At 46.6% G+C, this 19,378-nt stretch overlaps 1 protein-coding gene across 2 annotated transcripts in view; it reads left to right on the top strand.

Moving 5' to 3' along the window:
• Window positions 1-825: 825 nt before the first annotated feature.
• dennd1b (DENN/MADD domain containing 1B) overlaps window positions 826-19,378 on the top strand; it is an 81,021-nt gene continuing 62,468 nt past the window's right edge. The window contains exons 1-3 of one of the 2 annotated variants that reach the window (XM_057037317.1): window positions 826-1,133; window positions 1,664-1,728; window positions 15,737-15,780. In XM_057037317.1, coding sequence (XP_056893297.1) covers window positions 1,117-1,133; window positions 1,664-1,728; window positions 15,737-15,780 — 126 coding nt within the window. In that variant the 5' untranslated portion in view covers window positions 826-1,116. The remainder of the gene's footprint in view (window positions 1,134-1,663; window positions 1,729-15,736; window positions 15,781-19,378) is intronic. The other variant, XM_057037318.1, reaches the window with a different exon arrangement.

Raw genomic sequence — 19,378 nt, 5'->3', positions numbered from 1 at the left:
TTAACGGCATTACTGACTAATTACTCAGTAGGTAAAAATCCAGGATAAATCCAGGCAGGATGTGCGTTTAAGTATAAGGAACATATTTGATCTGTAATTAAAGAAGACATTGCAATTTTGCTAAATTTATTTTTTTCCGGCCAAACATTAACTTAGTATTCTTTGCACGGAAGGAAGGGTTCTGTCATCGGCTCGCTAAGAAGAACTTATGAGGTCATAATGATGTGATAAGTGAACATTTTTAGAATCGTGGCTCGGTGGTGAGAATTGTTGATTAATAGCAAGAAGGTCCAGCCCTGTCTTGGGACTGAGCTCAACGTGTCTGCAATGGTTTTAGTCATGGAATGGTTTAATTCTAGTTAACCATATCAAAGTCAAGATCTGCAAGGCAATGGACTGCTGCTCCATTATTTTAAGAAAACAATTTTTAAAAAAAACAACATGATAATAAAACAATAGCAGGTACTTTTTATTTTGGAAGGCTTAACTTTTCCACAACCCCACTTTCAGAGTGAGCTCCTTACGGCTAGTAAATCCACGATTATTGAATTAATAATGGCTTCTCACTGGGGAAAGACCAAAAGGATGAATCATCCGGCTCAGTTCTGCCCTAGACTATCATGCTCTCATCAAAAGCAAAGGCAGGAAGATGCTGCAGGCAGAAGCAGCACCGGCGGCGGCAGGCGCAGCGGCCGCGGCAGACGCGGCAGGCGCAGCGGCAGGCGCAGCGGCAGGCGCAGCGGCAGGCGCAGCGGCAGGCGCAGCGGCCGCGGCAGCGGCAGGCGGAGCGGCAGCGGCAGACGCGGCAAGGTGCTCGTCATCTGACGTGCTGACGTCACGGAGGCTTTGACAGCGGCACTTCCTGGTGTTGCGTTTGTTGTGGGAAATAAACACCCTGCTGCTCAGACTGGAGGTTCGAGTCGCGTTCACGGCAGACCGAAGGGCGAACGACCGCACGACTCCGCGCCTCCGAGGGCGATGTCGTGGCAGCTGACGGCCAACATCTGACGAGGAGAAGAGACGAAAGACAGCGGGAAGGCGAGGGGGGATTCTCCAGGCAGCCCGCAGAGCAGAGCCGCAGACAGCACGGAGTTGTCGCGATGTTGTAGCAAAACCATGGACAGCAGAATAAAGTAAGAACTCCGAGTTTTACGTCAACATACACACACACACACACGCGTGCGCTTGGTGCAGCACTGTCAAGCTAACGGCTAACATGTCCCTCAGTCACCTAAACCGTAAGTCGGAGGTGACACACGGGTACGTTTGGCGTGATTTTTCGCCCCCTCCAGCAGCGGATTTACCAGGCCAGCTGGCTCCGGCGCATTTGGGTCAGTGTGCGGCTCTGCTGACCGGAGGAGCAGGCTGGGGCTCGGCTGCACAGCCGCACAGCTCACCGGGTACACGCGGCCGCGACCCAAACCCCCTGTTCAAAGTTTGACAGAGATAAGAAAACTTAGTTTTTTGCCTCACACGCAGAATAAATAATCGATAGGCTATGGGTTATCAACGACTGATATGTACAGAAAACACACACACACACACACACACACATATATATATCTATATATATATAGATATATATATATATATATACAGTATATGTTGCCCTGGTTTAATTACTGTAATGGTCTCTTGCTGAAGAAGAATTCTTTTTTTTCAGGGAGAACCCAGAAAGAACGTTCGATCTGGTTCTTCAGGTGGCCTGTCCGACATCTGAAAAAGAGGGTAGGTGATGTTCTTTTGATCAACTCTCCCAATACTTCCACTTTACTCAGTGAACTAGAACTCTCTGGGTTTCACTATTCTGTGATGTAAAAAAGGCAGCGGATAAATTAAGGAACTGATAACCAATCACTATAGTTTTACTTAAACTGAGCATGTGATTATTGAGAAGGTTTCTTCATTCTCGTTGGAATAAAATGTCATTTGGTTATCACTTCCCCCTCTTTGACCTTACTGAACTGCATTGTAAGACAAATCTCAAGAAAACTCTCTTCCTACTGGTGTTTGATTCTCACTAGCTGGAAGTTGGACTTCAAATTCGGTGTTGAGAGGCCAGGAGAACGCCCCTATCAAGCCTTCTAACGCTTATTAACGGTTCGCTCTTGAAATCCTTACCTGACATATTTGACATTGAGATGAAGGCTGAGTTATGGCTGCAGCACCTTCTGGGTGAGCATGTTTGGGCCCTCCACAACGCTCTGTTCGTAACGCTGGGAAAATTACAGTTTGTGGTAATTGCGAGGCTTTCCGAACCAGTTCTCACGTGTCATTTGCAGACTGAGACCAACAGAGAGCCGCTGTGCGTCGATAGGCTGAGATCAATCATGGCTGTCGGGTTATTACGCGTCCTCCACAACGTCCCTCCGAGGGCTCGAGAAAGTCGCCCACTTGTGACTCTGTGGGGCCTTTGCTGTCGTAGGCATTCGCTCCTTATTTATGTGACTGATTTTGACCATTAGTTAACTCGTGGCAGCGTTTCTCTTGAGACCGGGACGCTAAAGATTGTTTTGGAAAGCTTCGGCTCGGGTCAGCAGCGAGCACGGAAGCTTGTTTACGGCGCTCACATTCCAGCCGCGGTGGCCGGGACCAAAACTGCCCAAGAAATCGCTGCGGCCAATAAAGGACTCTCTTGTGTTCTACCTTTTTATGAAGTATAGCGCAACCCGGGGTTCACATCAATATGCCGTGCCACCCATAAGTCATATATCCTGTAAAAACATTTTCTCCGCACATTACGCCCGCCGTCTTACTCTGCCCGCTCAGTATTGACGTTAAAGAGGTGTTATGTGGACGCTGCCTCGTGCAGCTGCTCAGCTGTCCGGAGTAAACTCAGACTTGTCCTTGGATCTCATTGTAAATATTGGATTTTTCAGCCCTGCTCATAAACCGCGGGCCTGCGCCGTAATAACCGAGCCCCCCTCCTCCGCGTCTGATCCAGGGTCGGATTCATATCCGGACTCCCGCTCCCTGGAGCTCAGCTACAGAGCGATGTTTGCACGCCCTTCAAGTCAAGTGGAACGTACACAACCAGTTCTGACATGTGGTCCAGTGAGCTGTTCCTGATTGGGTAGTTTACTGTAGAAGCAGATATGCATAGAACTGCCTGGGGTTTCATTAGGGGTGTTTATGGTAATTAAAGTAGAAATTCATCACTTATTTTCTTTGGCTTTGGCTGATATTTGTATTAACTTGGATCTTTAATGAACTCTGCAGACTCTGCTGTTATTCTTTGTGTTCGGCCAAATGTGTTAACCACCAAAACGCACCTTGCCTGAGTAATATATGCACCAGTTTAATTCTGCAGCTCGGTATTTTACTGTGAGCTGAAAGCCCGGGTATCACTCATGACAGCTCAGCTATGATCAGCCATAAAACCACCACAGTCACTAACCACAAACTGGAGCTGGTTTCCCTCTAAACTGGTTATAAGAACCCCAGCCAAAAAACACCACGTTCACACTTTATCTTCCCACTCATCTTTACTGGGAAATAAACAATAGTGCAACAACGACAGACTATAATTAAATTGTCATAGCAACGTGGCAATGAGCTGTTGAAGGCTCTGAAAAGAGGTGGAGGGTTTTGCTTGCTCATAGTTTTTGGATCTCCTCGCAGATCAGGGACTCCAAGATGAAATAGATGGAGGTTTTTCTGCTGCTGTCCTCTATTAGGAGTAAAGTTCTTGTGTTTGTGTTTATCTGTGTGTGTGTGTGGGGGGGGGGCATTTTGCTGATGCTGCACTGCTGTTGTGCCATCATCACCACTTCCTGGATCTGCAGAAACTTGATCCATTTATAAAAGCAAGACACTGTAGTGGATTAATACAGCTATTTCCATGTCAGTAGCGCATAACAGCATGAAGAGGAGTCTTTCTTTTTTGTTTAGGGTCAGCTGTCCCCCAGCTTCCTGTGTTAAATGCGCTTCACACCTCACAGCGCTGCACACCCATACAGCACCATGTGACTGCAAGCAGATGTGCTTTAAAGCCATTTTTTTTCTGAAAGCCTCTCACTCCTGAACAGAGTAAATAGATCACTCTACCAAAGTTTTCAGTTAAATCAGTTAGATGTGAAGACTATCCTTTGCTACCTAGTGCACCCTATCAGGACCCTTCATCTCTGCTGGTGTCACGTGCACCATGTGACCACAGGGCGCTAATAATAGGAAGCGAGTTTTAGAACTTTTTATAAGCTGAAGCAATTGTATGTTACACTTTTTGGGGGTGTGATAATACCAAGCATTGCTATCTGAAGGTGCTACATACAATAAACAGGAAAATAGTCCCGTTTTAGCCCGAGTCAGGTCTGTTTAGACAGCGGGGCCCACCAGACTAACGCTTCATCGTTGACACTTTAACCATATTGGTCTGACTCGCATGTTTCCACATCAGCCATTTTCAACTCATCGGGGGAAAGGCTGTTCGTTGGCATGTAATTTAGAACAAACATTAACGCCGATGGTGCAGGTATAAACTGAACAACATGCTAGAGATCTTATCTCTTAAAAACTGAAAGTCCGCCAGAGCAACAACATTTCAAAACCAAAATGTTGGAGGAAAAAAAAAAAAAACCAGAAAAGAAAGCTGATAGCTACAATGGCGGCGGTGTTCGTGTTTGGACTTGGCCCCGCGCTTCTAACCGTGGCTGTGTGGAGAGATGACAGACACTGGCTCTTTTTCCCTGTGCAGGTCCACGGAGACCTGGCCTCCCTGTTCAGCCACAGCTCTGTTCCACTTAGCTTTGTTGGCTCGGTGCTCTGTGGATGCTCGGGCTGCAAGAGAGCGTTGCCTGAGAGCGTGACTGGCATGCTAGCTACTAGCAGCCCTGGCTACATAAAGCCATATTGATGTGCTTCCAAGATGCTGCCAAAGCTAGCAGATGATGCCGACGCTGCCAAGGCAGTAGGTGGGGACAGATGCTACCTGTCCTCGCCTGCTGCCTGCAGCCAGATTGTTCCCAGTAACAAAGCTATAAACTTAATAGATCAGCATATTAGTTTTATAGCAACATTCATGCTGCAATTACAGGATGGGGTGTTGAGGTTCACCTGTAAAAAAGATGGGGAGAAAACCCTTATGAGAGCAGTCACTCTCTCAAACCTGCTCCCTGCTTTTGTCCCTGCTTATGAATATTTTATTATATTTATGTCTTGTATCACTATCCTGCATACTTGTGTGACCTTGGCAGACAGTTGGATCTGACGTGTTTTGCATCCTATTTGTGAGACTGCCTTTTGAATGCAGCCATGTTTCCAATATTAGAACAGAAATGCATTTGTAGTAGCTACTTGCTTCCTAATGCAGCTGCCCGTTGAGCTTCACTTTCTTTCAATCTTGCTCTGTAGAGTGCTGAGACTCATCATCAGTCGTCGTTCCTTCCAGCAGAGTTTCCTTCCTGGCTGCAGCAGCGCCGCATCACCCTCTTTTCTTCCCCCGGCTCCCTCCATTTCCTATTTTCACCCTTCATACGTGTGGAGTAAAACTCCCGCCGAGCAGAACTTTTAGAAAAGATCGAACTCTGTGAAATGTCAGAATTGCCCCCCTGACCCAGGCTTTGCTGTTCCTGTAGTTTGATTGGAATCGGAGTTCATTGTGGGCTCTCACTTAGATGGGGGGCCGTCGGAGCACTAGCAGATGCCATGGCAGCAAGGAGGGTGTTGATTGGTCATTAGAGAGGCCACACTCCTCTACTCACTTTCCTTGGAGGACTCCGGGGTCTCACACTCAGCTTGTCTCATGACCCTCCTGCATTTCACTTCAGTTTCAGCCTGGCGATCTGACTAAATGGGTTTCTTCACTCAGAGTCAGCTATCACACAGTATCTGTTTCTGCTGAAGCAAACAGAGGAAGTGTCTTAACTTCCTCGCTGCGGTATATTAATGACCACAATTGAAGAAACCCCCCTCCTACGATATGTGCAAATGCTTTTCCACCTAAGAGTAGTGAAGCGTGGCTATTTCAGACTTGTGCATGTTTTTAGAACACGGGGCCTTGAACTGGAACATAATCTCGCTCCACTATCAGCGATAGCACGCTGACACGTACCTGCAGACCCTGATCGTCCCTTTCAACCACATTTAGTTCAGAGTTCGTTTAGAAAAGCTCCTCTGTTTCCGACCCCCAGTTTCCAGAGTCCCCTGCAGCTTCAGTGTGAAGGCAGCTGAGGTCACCACTTCATTACCCCGCTGACCTCCATCCAGTAGCCCCTCTCGGTGCTCCACAATCATCTTCTCCTGCTGGCGCGTGGAGTCATTTGTACGTCCCTGCTTGCAGTCACTCAACCATTCAGCAGCTCCGAGGCAGCTTGCTGTTTACCGGCTCTGCTTCCAGGAGGGAAACTGTCAGATTCCAAGACGTTGCGAGCGGACGTGATGGAATTCAGCATCGACTGCTTTCAGCTCAGTGTCGGCTCACGTCAGAGGCTTCATGCTGCCTGTTGAGGAAGGAGATCCGTTGCTGTTAATGCTATCAAAACGGTTGGGTCTAATCAAGTGCTATGGTTTAATATAGCCTCCGGTCCCACTCTGTTCCCCTGCCCCAGGTGACTTCAGTCCAGACCAGCCACATAAGAATGTTTGCAGAAAAATGATAGTAAAACTTGATTCAGAAAACTTTGTTCATAATTGACCTGTTTAGAAACAACACGGAGCCTATTATCTCAGGCTGTCAGATTAATCAGAGTTATTTTGCAGCCTCGGCGCCTCTAGCTTCAGTGATCTCTGCTTCCTCTCTCACACATCATGTGTTTTACCCACACTTTTCTTCCCACATCAACCTTTTTGTTTATGCTCGCCGATCTGCATAACGAAAGTTTCTCACTTGCCTTTTCGGTTACAGCCGAAGAGCTAGACGGAGATGTCCTGTGAACCCACGTGGCCTTGGCTCACCTGCTTTGTGGACAAACGCACACATTCAGACAGCTGCGAGTAGACTTTAATCCCCAAAGACCTGGGCAGAATGGGGCTGGGTGATGGAGGAGAAGGTGGATATGCTGATGAGACTCCCCTAAAGTGTGAAGCGGTGCTGAAATCTCCAGATGCAACCTGTTTATTTGTGTGCGACGGAGAACAGGTGCACGTTGGGATGAGTCAAACATATATGAGCGTCGCGACTGTAAAAGCTGCAGAAGCCTCATCTGAATTCAGTCATGTTGCCAGTCTGGGAGAACAGGGAAAGACTTCTAGGCACAGACGCTCACGGGCTATTTTTAGACCTCCCCTTCCCCCGGCGGGAAAGTGGGGAAGAGTAGCGACCTGATCAATGATTCAAAACGAGATGATTTTGATGAATGCAGAAAAGGTTCCTCTCTTCACCTCCGCTTCTCTCCCAGAGCCTCGTCGTTGTTGTTGGCGGCGGCGGCGTGTGCGGTATGTGCACCTTGGCAGATTAATTTATCCCCCCGTGGCCACTTTTGATTCATGGTCCAGAGAACTGGGGGAGTTTTACCCAGTTGAAAACAAAAGCAAAGGCTAGGATATCGTCCAGCCCAATTTGAAAAACGGCGCTGGTGTCGTGATGGAAGCAGAGCTCTTTTTAGCTTCGATGGCTGCCAGTAAAAGGCCAGAAGTGTGTATGTCCAGCACAGATGGCACAAGCATGTACAACCAAAGACACACACGCAAGCCTGCACGGGCACAAACAAATATCGTGAGTCATACAACCATGATTGGCGGCTTCTTATGCGAGTAATACCGATGTGGCCTAGTTTATCCCACAAATGAGCAGGATTAGCGCAGCGCCGCTTACATGTGGCTTTGGTGACGTTAATCTCTTGTAGTCTGGTAAATTGGATTTTCTTTACCCAAAAAAAAAAAAGCTCTCCTCAAATATCCGTAGACTTTAGCGATTCTCTTGTGAAGCTATTTAACGATAGCTCCTGGCCATATTAAGCAAGACCCCTCTTTCTCTGAGGTTTTCCCACAGGAACCACTTTACCTGGGAATGCTTTTGGACTGAAAGAGTTTGAACATGCCTTGATTGGAAGTATACTGGGCATCTTGTCGATTTAATATGTGCAGCTTCTAGCAAATAAAAGCAGGCCTAATTCACTCTGCAGGGCAGGATGGAGGATCCTTCTTCAAGCTCTGCTCTTGGATGAACAGATAAGCAGATAATGGCTGAGGGTGTTTACATCGGGCGTGCGTGTGCTCCGGTCTCACGGAGCAGCTGACATGTAGACTGATGCAAAATGATCCAAAAGATGGATGACGAAAAGGCAGGAACGTGTTTTCCCCGGCAATTAAGGGAATCAGCCTAGTTATTGACATGGTACGAGTGCTGGTACCCTGACATGTAGACTGCTGTCCGTTAGACCCTAATTTTGTGGTCAGGGCCAAACCCAAGTCAAGCAGAACTAGTGGTGCGAGCCTGTCATCTCAGTTCCTATCCTCGCTGTTTACATGTCAACAGCTACGCCCCCAGGCTACGTCTCTCCACGCCCGTGTTGCCCGACGCCTCACAATTACAGTGAGGATGATGCCGTTTACGTGTGTGTCGTGGCCTTACTGGCCCTTAATTTGGGTTCTGGCCTATTTTTCGTGGAAATTTAGGTCAGTTTTGATGCCGCTGCGAGTGTCTGGGACCATTTATCATTGCAAATCATGTAGTTCATCCACAGTGTCTTTGTTTTCAACCCCCACCCCACCCCACCCCACCGGACACACACTGATGTGTTTCTCACCGTCGGATCCTTCTCGACCTCAACCATAACAGGGTTTTTAGTTTTCCAATCTTAACAGAACATCAGTGGACGTTGCTACTATCTCTGTGTAAATATGGGATAAAGACCAGACAACAGGAAGTGGCGCATGTGCTTATCTACTTCCATTTTCCACCACTGGCTGAGGGCAACTTCATCTGTCAATGTAACAATTAGTCATTGATGCTTTGTGATGGTGCAGTAATATTATCATTTTTCTGTTGAAGGTGAAAATTACCTCCTTATATTTAAATCATGGACATTTTCTGGTTTGTATATTCTCTGTCAGTTCTGCAGAGCAGTCGGGCCTCCACGTATTTTTCCCTTTTTTGGGTGGTTTAGGCAATATTTTACGCTTAAAAAGATGCGGGCGTGTTGTCACGCTTGTGGAAACTGTGCGTCTGGCTGTGCGACTGGCTGACTGAGAGCTGCCTGTCTGTCAGCCTTTGCATGTGAACTTCAAATCACAGCTCGGCAGCACCGAGCATGTAGCCGCCAAAGGCAAGGCTTTGCACTGTCATCAGCACCATGCAGCTGCCTCTGGGTGCTGTGCCATATGACATTAAGTGAGATCGATCCCCTCCTCACCTCAAGGAGCTGCTGTGCTACACAGAGCTTCATCTGATGCTGGAACCACCACCTCAAAGACGAGAGGGAGCTCTCCCTTAAGCATGTGTAACTGACTGACAATGACCCGACCCACGCTCTTCTCTAAATCAGAACTTTTACTTTCTGATGTGTTTTGTCAGACTCCTCGTACGGCTGCGTATGTCGCAGGACCACGGAGCGCGAGCAGAGGATTAACCTGTTTTCTTGTTGTGATTTTAAAATAGTAATTGGTTAATTTGAAAACAGACACAGGGTTGTTGTTTAAAGCTAACCTGTAACATACCCATGATGCATGTTATATTCATGCTTTTTATGCACATTAGCCATTTATCTGCTGTGTTTATATAGATGTTTCATGAATTAGGCAGATGGTTGGACCATATGGAAAGAAGAATGTGATTATGTGGAAAAAATAGCTGCTTTTTTTTGTTTTTTTTCTTGCTTTCAGCAAGCCAGACAGCAGCCAGCGATGGAATCATCACCATTCCTCATACTACCAAAATTCCGCTGTCAACCATCCCTTCCTCCCCATCTGTTTTGGAATAAATATCTGGGTCACATCTCAGATTTTAGGGCACGCTACCGCTTTACCTTGATTTTATCATTCCGCAGAAACTGCGGATCACAGCCGGTGCAGGATGTGCTGGAGAGTAGCCCGCCAAGGGAATAGTTGGCTTGTTTTTTCCCGTATAGTTTCGCAGGCTAGCATCCTCTCTAACTAACAGGCAGTGGCAGCATGTTGTGTGGAAAATGCAGTCATGCAGAGCTGGTGTTTGACATAATGTTGGACCAGTATGGAATCTGACTGGGAATATCAACGCTGATACGTGGTGATACACAGAGGCTGTCACAAAGGTTGCATCCATATGCTTTGCCACTCATTCGTGAAGCTGTGAAATTGGGTTGCATCCCAACTAGCCTGGAGACAGTATCGTTCTCTCCCTCTCTCTCCCTCTCCCGTCTCTCCCTTTCCCTCTAAAGCATTTTTCTGGAGAGGCAGAACAACTAATGTGGCATTAATAGGGTCACATCATCTCTGTGCAGCTCTCTTTCTTCCTCTTCCAGTGGTTGAGGCTGTTGTTTATTAGGATATTTTTTTTCTTTCCAGATGAAGCCGTAGAAAATGGTTCAGAAGTCTCCCAGGCCTGCTTCTCTCACGTGTGAAGCTGCCAGTTGATGTTTTTGGCTGGTGAAGCAGGCTTTACCTTAGAGGTTGTTCTTTTTCTAGCATTGAAATTAAAATATCTGCAAAATCGGATGATCCCTTCAAAATTAGAGTTTACAGTTTCAAATCTTACCAGCGTAGTTTCTATATTATTGGATGACTTTACTTGTATGTTTTCAGTTGGATTAAAAAATGCCCAACAATAGTTGCCAATTATGACCACAGCACTCAGCAGAAGAGTCCATGAAATCCTGGATGGAGTTCTTCTGTTCCGAGTGTTTGTGGTGAGTTGTCGCTCACCACCCTCACTTGTAACAACACGGTGTGACCAATCGATATTGGTAACCCTAAGAACCATATCATCGTGTGAGAAGTTTGTCTTTTCTGGGAACCTCTGCTCGCCAAATCGGCATGAAATGTAATGCTATTTGCAGTGTGCAGGACCGACTCAGTCGGCAGGATGAGGAAAAGCGTTCTAAACGTCCGTGAGTGTTTTTCTTCCTGCTGGCCTTTGAAAGACGGCAGTTAATCTTCTTACCCCTTTAATTGTGAGGGTAGGGGTTGGGCCTCCTCCCAGTCATAATAAGGCTACTGATCCAGAAGTAAAACGATGACCACTGCAGTTATTCCTTCCTTTAGGTTGTAACTCTCCCCCGCTCTTCTAAGCCACCCTTCTTCTCCTCCTCCTTCGTCTAAGTGTCCCTCAGAGGGAAGAAAGCTCCTTGTTCTGACAATAGACATTTTTTGCCATATGTTGGCTTGACATCTTCATCAGGTTCACAGCAGGTTACCTTAGTTAACTTTCACTCCACTGCCTGATGGGATTTTCTCCCTCTGTTTCTCCAGTGGCCCTAGCTCAAAGTCTAGACGGCCTCTGAGGAAGGGTCCTTCCAGCCCCGCATCCACAATGGCTGCATTGTGCATGCTTAGCGGCGGCAGTTTCCTCCCGTTACAGTGAACTAGCTAGCGCTAAAACAATGCTTTTGTCCGAGGGCATGCGAAGAGGCCTAATCCACTACATACTGTGAAATAAATCTCTCTTAAAGATGTGAGAATGAACAAGAGAAAAGAGTGAATGAAATCATTGCCAAGAAGGTTAGAGTGCAGCAGTTTAACCCCTGGCCAAGAAAGAGGGAGGAGAGGAGGCGAAGGGAGTGGGAGAGAGGAGGAACAAGGAGAGGCAGGCGCTGAATCCCTTCATCTCTGGAACACGGATGGAGGAGAGGGGCTGCCGGTGGCTTTCACAGCCTCTCTTCTCACCAGAGGAGCTGCTGTTCACCATATGGGATTTGGCCTTTTTAACAAACAGGCCCCCTATTCACTCACAACACACATTCACCAGTTCATGGAATAAGGTGAAAAAAGTGCATTTTTTATGCCTTTAGAATGCTGCATGGCCATGAGGGCTCCAAGTCTGCGTTTGATTCTCATAGTATAGAGAATTATAAACTAGACGCTTTCATCCAAATGTGTATTCACACTGGATTTAGGGTTAGGTCTTTTTTTTTTGTGTTGTGCTCGAATCTTGAAGCCAGAAACATGCATTCAGGGCAGTTGTTGGGCCGCTACGGCGATCTTATAGCGGCAGAAACGCGGGCCTCTGCACCGTGGGTGTATTTCATGTTCATCGTATGTATGTTCCAGTAGTTTGCAAAGCCTATTTTTGTCAGGCTTGATGTCTTTCAGTGTGAGTTAGCCAGGCTTTAAAAGTGTTTGGAGTTGAATAACTCGCCGTGCAACGTCGGGCCGGGGTTCTGACAAACTGCTGCATGAGCCAACTGCTCCTTCCAGCCAGCAACATTAGGAATGGCATCCTCTGCCAACAGCTTCTTTTTAGCCTACTTGGAAATCCCAAGAAACAAAGTATGTATGCCAAGAAGAGGAGCCCAGCATGTTTCTTTTTTTTTTTTAGCCCACTTGGAGCTGCCAGTAGATGTACTGTAGATGTAGGATGGGATAATTTAAAGGAAGGGAAGGCCTAATTCTCACTTGCCCAGTGCGTATGTTCCTGTGAACGTACCGCACAGCTAACCGGCATTTCTCCTTAATCCCATTGTGTTTAATGATCCACCTGAGGAGGTAGGAAGTGGTCTCAGCTGAGCAAGGCCAAGGTCTACCTCCCACTCTTCTAAATCCATCCCGTTCTCCCCCTCACCTCCTCCCACTCCTTCCCCGTTGCCCCGCTCTCAGCTCCCCAAACCCTTCACCTATTAACCCTTCTCTTCTCCCCTCCTCTGACTCTTAAAGAGAGGCATCTCAGGAATAGCCAGAACATTGATTTTTGACCATCTCCGTCTGGCTCCAGGATCTGTGTGGTGGCTCAGGGGCTTCCTGCGTGCTGCTCCCGCTGTGACTGTTTGAGAACAGCCACGCTCGAAGCCCTGCGAGATCAGCGGACATGCTACTGTACAGCAGAAATCCCCTCCCGTGTGTGTAAACACGCACATGCGTTGGCACTGTTTACACACAGCCAAACAGGGACGAGGGGCCACTCCTCCAGCTCCTCATCACACTTGTCCTCCTTCGCCTCCCGGGGTGTGAATGGAGAAATCTATCTCCAGATAGGTGATTTCAATTCAATTCTCACCCCCTGAATCTGTTTACACCCCGCCAGGGTGAAATGTGCTATAGGTGGGGCTTCCTTTGTCCTCAACCACAACCTCTTGTGTTGCTTTGAGCAGCTTTTTGTAGATTCGCTCAGTTCTCTGAAAGACAACGAGAACATCTCGAACAGTTGGGTGTAAAGCTGAGGCCTGGCGCTCCAGCAGGGCCTAGAGCCTTCGCACAGCATCCACGTTGACATTAAAGGTCAAAACAGGGCGGTTATTTTCTCAGCGTGTCTGTTTTCAACAGGATCTTCATATGGCCGCATTAACGATGACGATGTTAGCTGACTTCCTCGGAATGATCATATCTGACTCTTCAGAAAAATGTTGTCACTCGACCTCCGCCCCACCTAGACGCTGGGCTGTGCCCTTTCCTGACTTGCATATGGCGTTACTGTATCTCCTGGACGCTCCCAGGATCCGTAGTGGTCATATTTTATTGTAATTGACAGCTTCCATTGTCTGTTTCACACTCAAAATGTTTTATGACCTTTTGAGCCAAGCAGAAGCTTCATGAAGTGCACATTAAAACACACGTTCTGTGTTCTGAGAGTAAACGGGGACGGGGGGTTCTTTGTGCTGTGGCGTTCTAGTCGTTTGGTTGTTGGTGTGCGGACTTTTTTGCTCCTGAAATAATGAAAAATGCTGAAATGATTGACAATAATTTCATTTTTGGTTTGTGCATGTTGAACTTTTGTCTGTTTCTCTGCTTGTCTGATGAAAAGGGGGGAGGGGGGGTTGGGGGGGGATTAACCATTGCGGGATCTGTCACGGTGACATTTGTGTCCCCAGGCGGAGCAGCAGGGGTCCTGTTCACCTCTGTAACCTTCAACTCTCAGTCTTAACCCCCTTCGCGCACCCCCCCTCCCCTCCTTTGTGTCCACCATACACCCTGCATGTCCAGCAGGAGGGGGGGAGAATTAGAGAATGGGCTGCAGAAGTGAAGGAACAGAGGAAACGTGGCCACAAAAAGGAAGATGATAAAATATGAGTTATGTGTGGTTTGTTGATGAAGGTCTCGAGTCTCCATGGTTACAGGAGGTGTGTTTCTGTGTGTTATGTGTTTTAATGCCTCTTTACTAATGGCAGACAGAAGTGGGGATGTTTTTAAAGGCCCTCCATCAGTTTATGTCGGTTAATACACAACAGTATAGGAGCACCCAGAGGGAAGATCTTGACGTTTAGCTCAAACGTAGGCAAAAAGGAAGAACTGAGCTCCTTGAGCAGGTCAAAGGTCAAGGTTGCTGGGACTTCGTATCTGTTTAATCTTGCGTGAAAGCTGTGCTTCAGGAATGGGCAGAAGGAAGTTCAGATGGAATACTGGTTGGATTTTTCTAGTCAAAGGTTAGAGGTTAAAATCAGAATCCGTAAGACAGAACTGTGTTTCTGCAGATTATTAGGGAGCGGCAGCGTGCGAACGAGCAGCCGGACTCATCTCTTCGTTAGCATGACATGGGAAACATGGAAGGTCAAGGGTCAGCTTCATAACGACCCTCGGTTAGTGTTCAACAGCTCAGCCGAGGCAGTGAGATGCCATTAGAGAGATCTATTGTTTACATTGACTTGGATATCACTTTTCTCTGAGCTGTTTTGCATCTGCATCTATATTTGAAGCTCTGTTGTTGCCCAGAAACTTGCTGTTTTCATTGATCTTCCCCATCAAATGATTACGCACAGGCTTAGATTGCTGCAACAGTTGCCACCCTCTCAGCCTGAATGTCAGCCCCACAGTGTAAACTCTGAGCTCTGCTGGATCCTTTTTGGGGGGGGGGGGGGCATAGATTACGTGATAGTCGGTGGACTGTGGCTCCTGACAGCGATCAGTGGTAGATACAGGTATGGATCACACACGGCCGTCTTCCAGCCCGGCTCTGTTCGGGGGGATGTAGATGAGTCGTCATTGGCAGAGATTTCCTGTTCGGACCCGTCCTGCTCCTGCAGAGGTCACGGGGTGACCGTTGAGCTGTGAAAGCCTTGTTTACCACAGACCCCTCTGTTCCCTCTGCATTCTTCCAGTCACATGGTGTCTACGAGACGAGTTTGCGCGTCTGTCGTTTAGCTCGTAGGAAGTGTCCACCATGGCATAATTAAAGTGAAAGTGCTCAATGTTCTGTCCCTCTGCTTACCTCTGCAGCTCTTTATTTTACTGGTAATCACTTAAATTGGAATGTTAAAACCGCTCCCCCCAATTTTTCAAGACTCGTCTTCCTGTTGCTCTAAGAGCTTTTGGTTATTAGTTAGCTTATATTAGTGTCATTTGATTAAAATCAATCATGATATTGCTGTTTAAAACATCTCCTTTTCCACAATAGAATAATTAGCAACGAAAGATTAAGCATTAATATGTTGACTTCTTGTGAATTCACGTTTAGGAAGTGTATTATAAAAGATATCATCTTTACACTGCTACGATGGATTAGCATATTTACTGTACGTACAGCTTAGACACCCTCTTGTCTTTCACTGTGCATTTGTGTGTGTGTGTGTGTGTGTGTGTGTGTGTGAGCTTCTGAGGGTGTGTGCGGATGTGCACAGCCTTGCCGCAGCCACCCTTGCCCCCACCCCACTCATTAATATGTATGTGTTCTGAGGCAGCGAGCGAAGACGGTGTGTTTCTCACCCACTGATTAATGCTGTCTGTCAATTACCTCTAGATCCAACCGTGCTGTGGAGCTTCCCCCAGGACCACACAGACCAGGTTGGAACACACTCCTCTCTCTCTCTCTCTCTCTCTCTCTCTCGTTCAGCATTACAGCCAACCTCTTCCACTTCCTCTACTTCCTTTCCTCGCCCAGTGCCCTCACTCTCCCTGGTAATCTCCCCCAACTCCTATCACCACCTGCACAACCACCACCACCGCTCCCCTTGTGCTCTCTCCTCCTCCTCTGTCTCTCCTCCTCCTCCTCTCCCACCTCTCCCTGTCTCATTCGGCATCTCTTGCTGGTAATGAAAAGCAGTGAGCAGGTCTTCAATAACTGACGAATCAGTAATTATCATGGAGCCGTGACAGGAATGCACACCTCTGTTTTCCCCTCTGCCTCTCACTTCTTCTCTCATTGTGCACCTTATTGTTTCACATTTACGACATTACTGAGTTTTTTTTCCCTCTGAAAGCACTTTCTGCTGCTGTTTTGCACTGTTTATTGTCCCACATGTTCTTCCTCACGCAGTCAGTATTACAGAGTGACTGAACACTTGAGAATCCTTGAATAATTTCTTAGCTTTTGCACCTTTGGTTCCTTTTTTTTTAATAACTCACTTGTGCTTGTGCTAAAAGTCACAAAAGAACCTGCAACACTGGAGGAACTCCACATTTCTGAGAACTGTCATACCAAACATGTCTGCTTCCGGTCATGTTCACACCACAGGAAGGTTTTTGGGGGATTTCTTGTGCTCCTCTTAGGGCAGAATCCAAATAACAACAATGGGGAACTTCCAAGTGTACTTTGGTTGGTTGTATACATGCCGACACATTTACGTTGACCATCGGTAGCCACGTAGGAAGGTTAGCACCCTGATAAAGAAATTCAGTCCCATGCTGAGTTTATCCTATAGACAACAACAAATGCCTGGCTATTAAAGGAATGGCGCTTGGAGCCTGTAAAGATATCTGTAAAGATATCTGTAAATAAATCCCCAATCAGGCTGGGAATGTCAACGTTTTAGGAGCGCTCGCTGTAGCATGTTTCCCTTTGGAGAGGCACTTTTCTGAGGTACGCCTGTACTGGAGTTTTGTTGTCTCCATATTGCGCAACATAAACTTAGGTCCTGATCAGTGTTTTGTAGCTTTTTATTTCAAAATGCTTTTTGGACAAAATCTTCCATGACAATCCCTTAGATCCATAAATGTTAGCATGCTAATGTCCTATTTCACCATTGAGTGATTTCATGGCTTCTCCTAGCCAGAACCCCCCCCCAGGGTAGGTAATTCCAATGACTGTGTTGCTTCAGCTCCTTATTGTGAATTTTCCTAATGAGTATGATCACGTTTAAAAGCTAAAAATGGTGTTTCTGGGTGGAAAACTGTGACAACCAAGTTAACAATATTTGGGTGTCAATTTGGGACACGTCTAGATTCACTACTAATTAATGTAAATAAATCATAAATGGTGATGTATCTCAGTATTTTCTGCCCAAGCCTTCTCACCGTGGCTGTGTCTTCTTACCCACAATGCTCCGTGGTGCAATTAAATCTGAATAGCACAGTGATATTCTGTACTTTTGATCATCATTTCTATCAGCCACAATAAATGGTCACAGAGAAAAACGCTGCTTTAAGGTAGTCCAAAATGTTATCAGCTGTCTCGGGGGAAGAATGTGAACACCACTGCACATTAAAAGTCTTAATATCATAAATGTAGTGTTTCTTGAGTTAAAGGCTTTGCTCTTAACCCTTAGAAAAGTACACAACCTCAGCAGGGCGTCTTTGGTATCTCTCTCTGGCTTCACGTTCAAAGAACAGCAGTCAAGATCCAATCTTCTCTCTGTGTTGTGCACATCATGCTCACGATTTAGGTTACATCACCAGCTCGCTCCCGTAGAGATGATTTTTTTATTCCTTCTCTGAGCTGCCTGTGAGAGAGATTTTTGTACTGACAGAATAAAAACAAGATCTGCAATCTAACGATCAGTTCCTAAAGTATCCCCTTCACAGATCTGGTCTATGGGAAAAAGACTGAAAGATGTCAGAAGCACCCAGCAATGGACAGGGAGGGAAAATGGACATTCGTATTTAAAAAAAATAAATAAAAAAAGTTCAAAAGCTGGGAAACGACAGCGTGCATAAGCTAACTATCTCTCAACACAGCAGCAATGTTTAAACAGCATCTCCTGCCTCTCTGATCCACTTTGAGGAATAAACGTGTTCATAGAACGATGCTTCAGGCGATGTCTGCCTGCCCCACAAGAACCACGGTGTGCTCTCGGAGTAAGAGGGAGAAGACGAGGAATGAGAGGAGAGGTTAGAAATTACAGGCCCCCGAATGTGAGTGGGGGGAAATGCTTTTAAAGGAATTTAATAAATAAGTCAGCATTGTGTCGAACTTTCTTTCTGACTTTTTAGCCCTTCTACAACCTCATTTTTCTGTCATTCTGTGGCTGACCAGATCATTTATGAGGATAAGATGGCCTTTAAGATGGCGAGTTAGCTAGCTGTGTACAGAGGGATTGGCCCTTTCCCCCTCATACATAAAGGCTGTATTCACGGGCCTCATTACCAGGATTAGGGCTCCTTTCCTCCTTTGTGGGGCTCTTCTGTAGCCAGAGTCTCTGTTGCTTTCTGCAGCCCGGGCTGGCCAGCATATGGCAGCAGCCAACAGTCCACAGAGGGGCTCCGAGCTCAGAGCAAGGCCTCCTTTTGTTTAGGCCGTTATTGTTGCTCAGCGTAATGACATTTGTAGGCCGTAGGTTCGGGGTGGAGGGGTTAGCTTACCCCAGGGGAGAGAGAGGGGGAGACAGAAAGAGAGGGATGGAAGAGGGGGAGACGCAAAGACATGTAGACAGACAGGAGTGTGGATTATGGAAATATGAATTGATTTTTTTTCCCCTGCTCTCTGGTAGAATAGAAAGCTCAAAGGAGAACAGACTGCAGGCTGGCTGGCATGCCGCGTTGGTGTTGGGGAAATGTTAAGTGAATGGTGTTCGCTCCCTCGTTCTCCCCTTCTGCTCCCCTCGTCCTCCCCTCGGCCCAAGAGACTCTTGATGCCCTGGTCATCCGCAGATGCCACTTGGATAGAGAGTGAAAGCCTGAAGAGAGGGAGAAGGAACAAGAGAGGTGGCTAAAGCTGCATATCTGAATCACAAGAAGGGATTTTTCTTTTCTTTTCGGTTTTTTTTTTGGCAAATAAAACAGATGGAAAGCAGTTTTCCCTCAGATCTCATTCCAAAATTGCAGGGAAACACAAACACAGAAAACACTTCTGCCAGTAGATTCTGCTGACTTTTTAGAGAACAGAGGATTATAGGTTTAACACACGCAAAAGTAACCATTTCAATCTAGGACCCAGCAGCCTGGTTGCATTAAAATGATGTGAAATCACATTTGATCCATGATTTATTTTAATAGGGACTTATTTTGTGCCTAATATAGATGCGTCTGTCTGTCTTATCAGATTCTAACTTGGCTTTAGGCGGTCATGTCACCTTGAGAACAGCCAAGAATGGAAATACCTGAGGCAGAGTGACTGTAAGCTGGGAAAATCATGAACTTGTACCAGTTCCTTTACCTTCTGAGATTTCTGTTGGGGGTGCTGGGATGTCTATATTAAGTGGAGATATTGCTCATGCAGGTGGGAGTG

This window comes from Takifugu flavidus, chromosome 7 (assembly GCF_003711565.1).
Source record: "Takifugu flavidus isolate HTHZ2018 chromosome 7, ASM371156v2, whole genome shotgun sequence".
NCBI classification, from domain to species: Eukaryota; Metazoa; Chordata; class Actinopteri; order Tetraodontiformes; family Tetraodontidae; genus Takifugu; species Takifugu flavidus.
The sequence above is the reverse complement of the archived record's forward strand: the minus strand, read 5'-3'. Positions and strand labels throughout refer to the sequence as shown.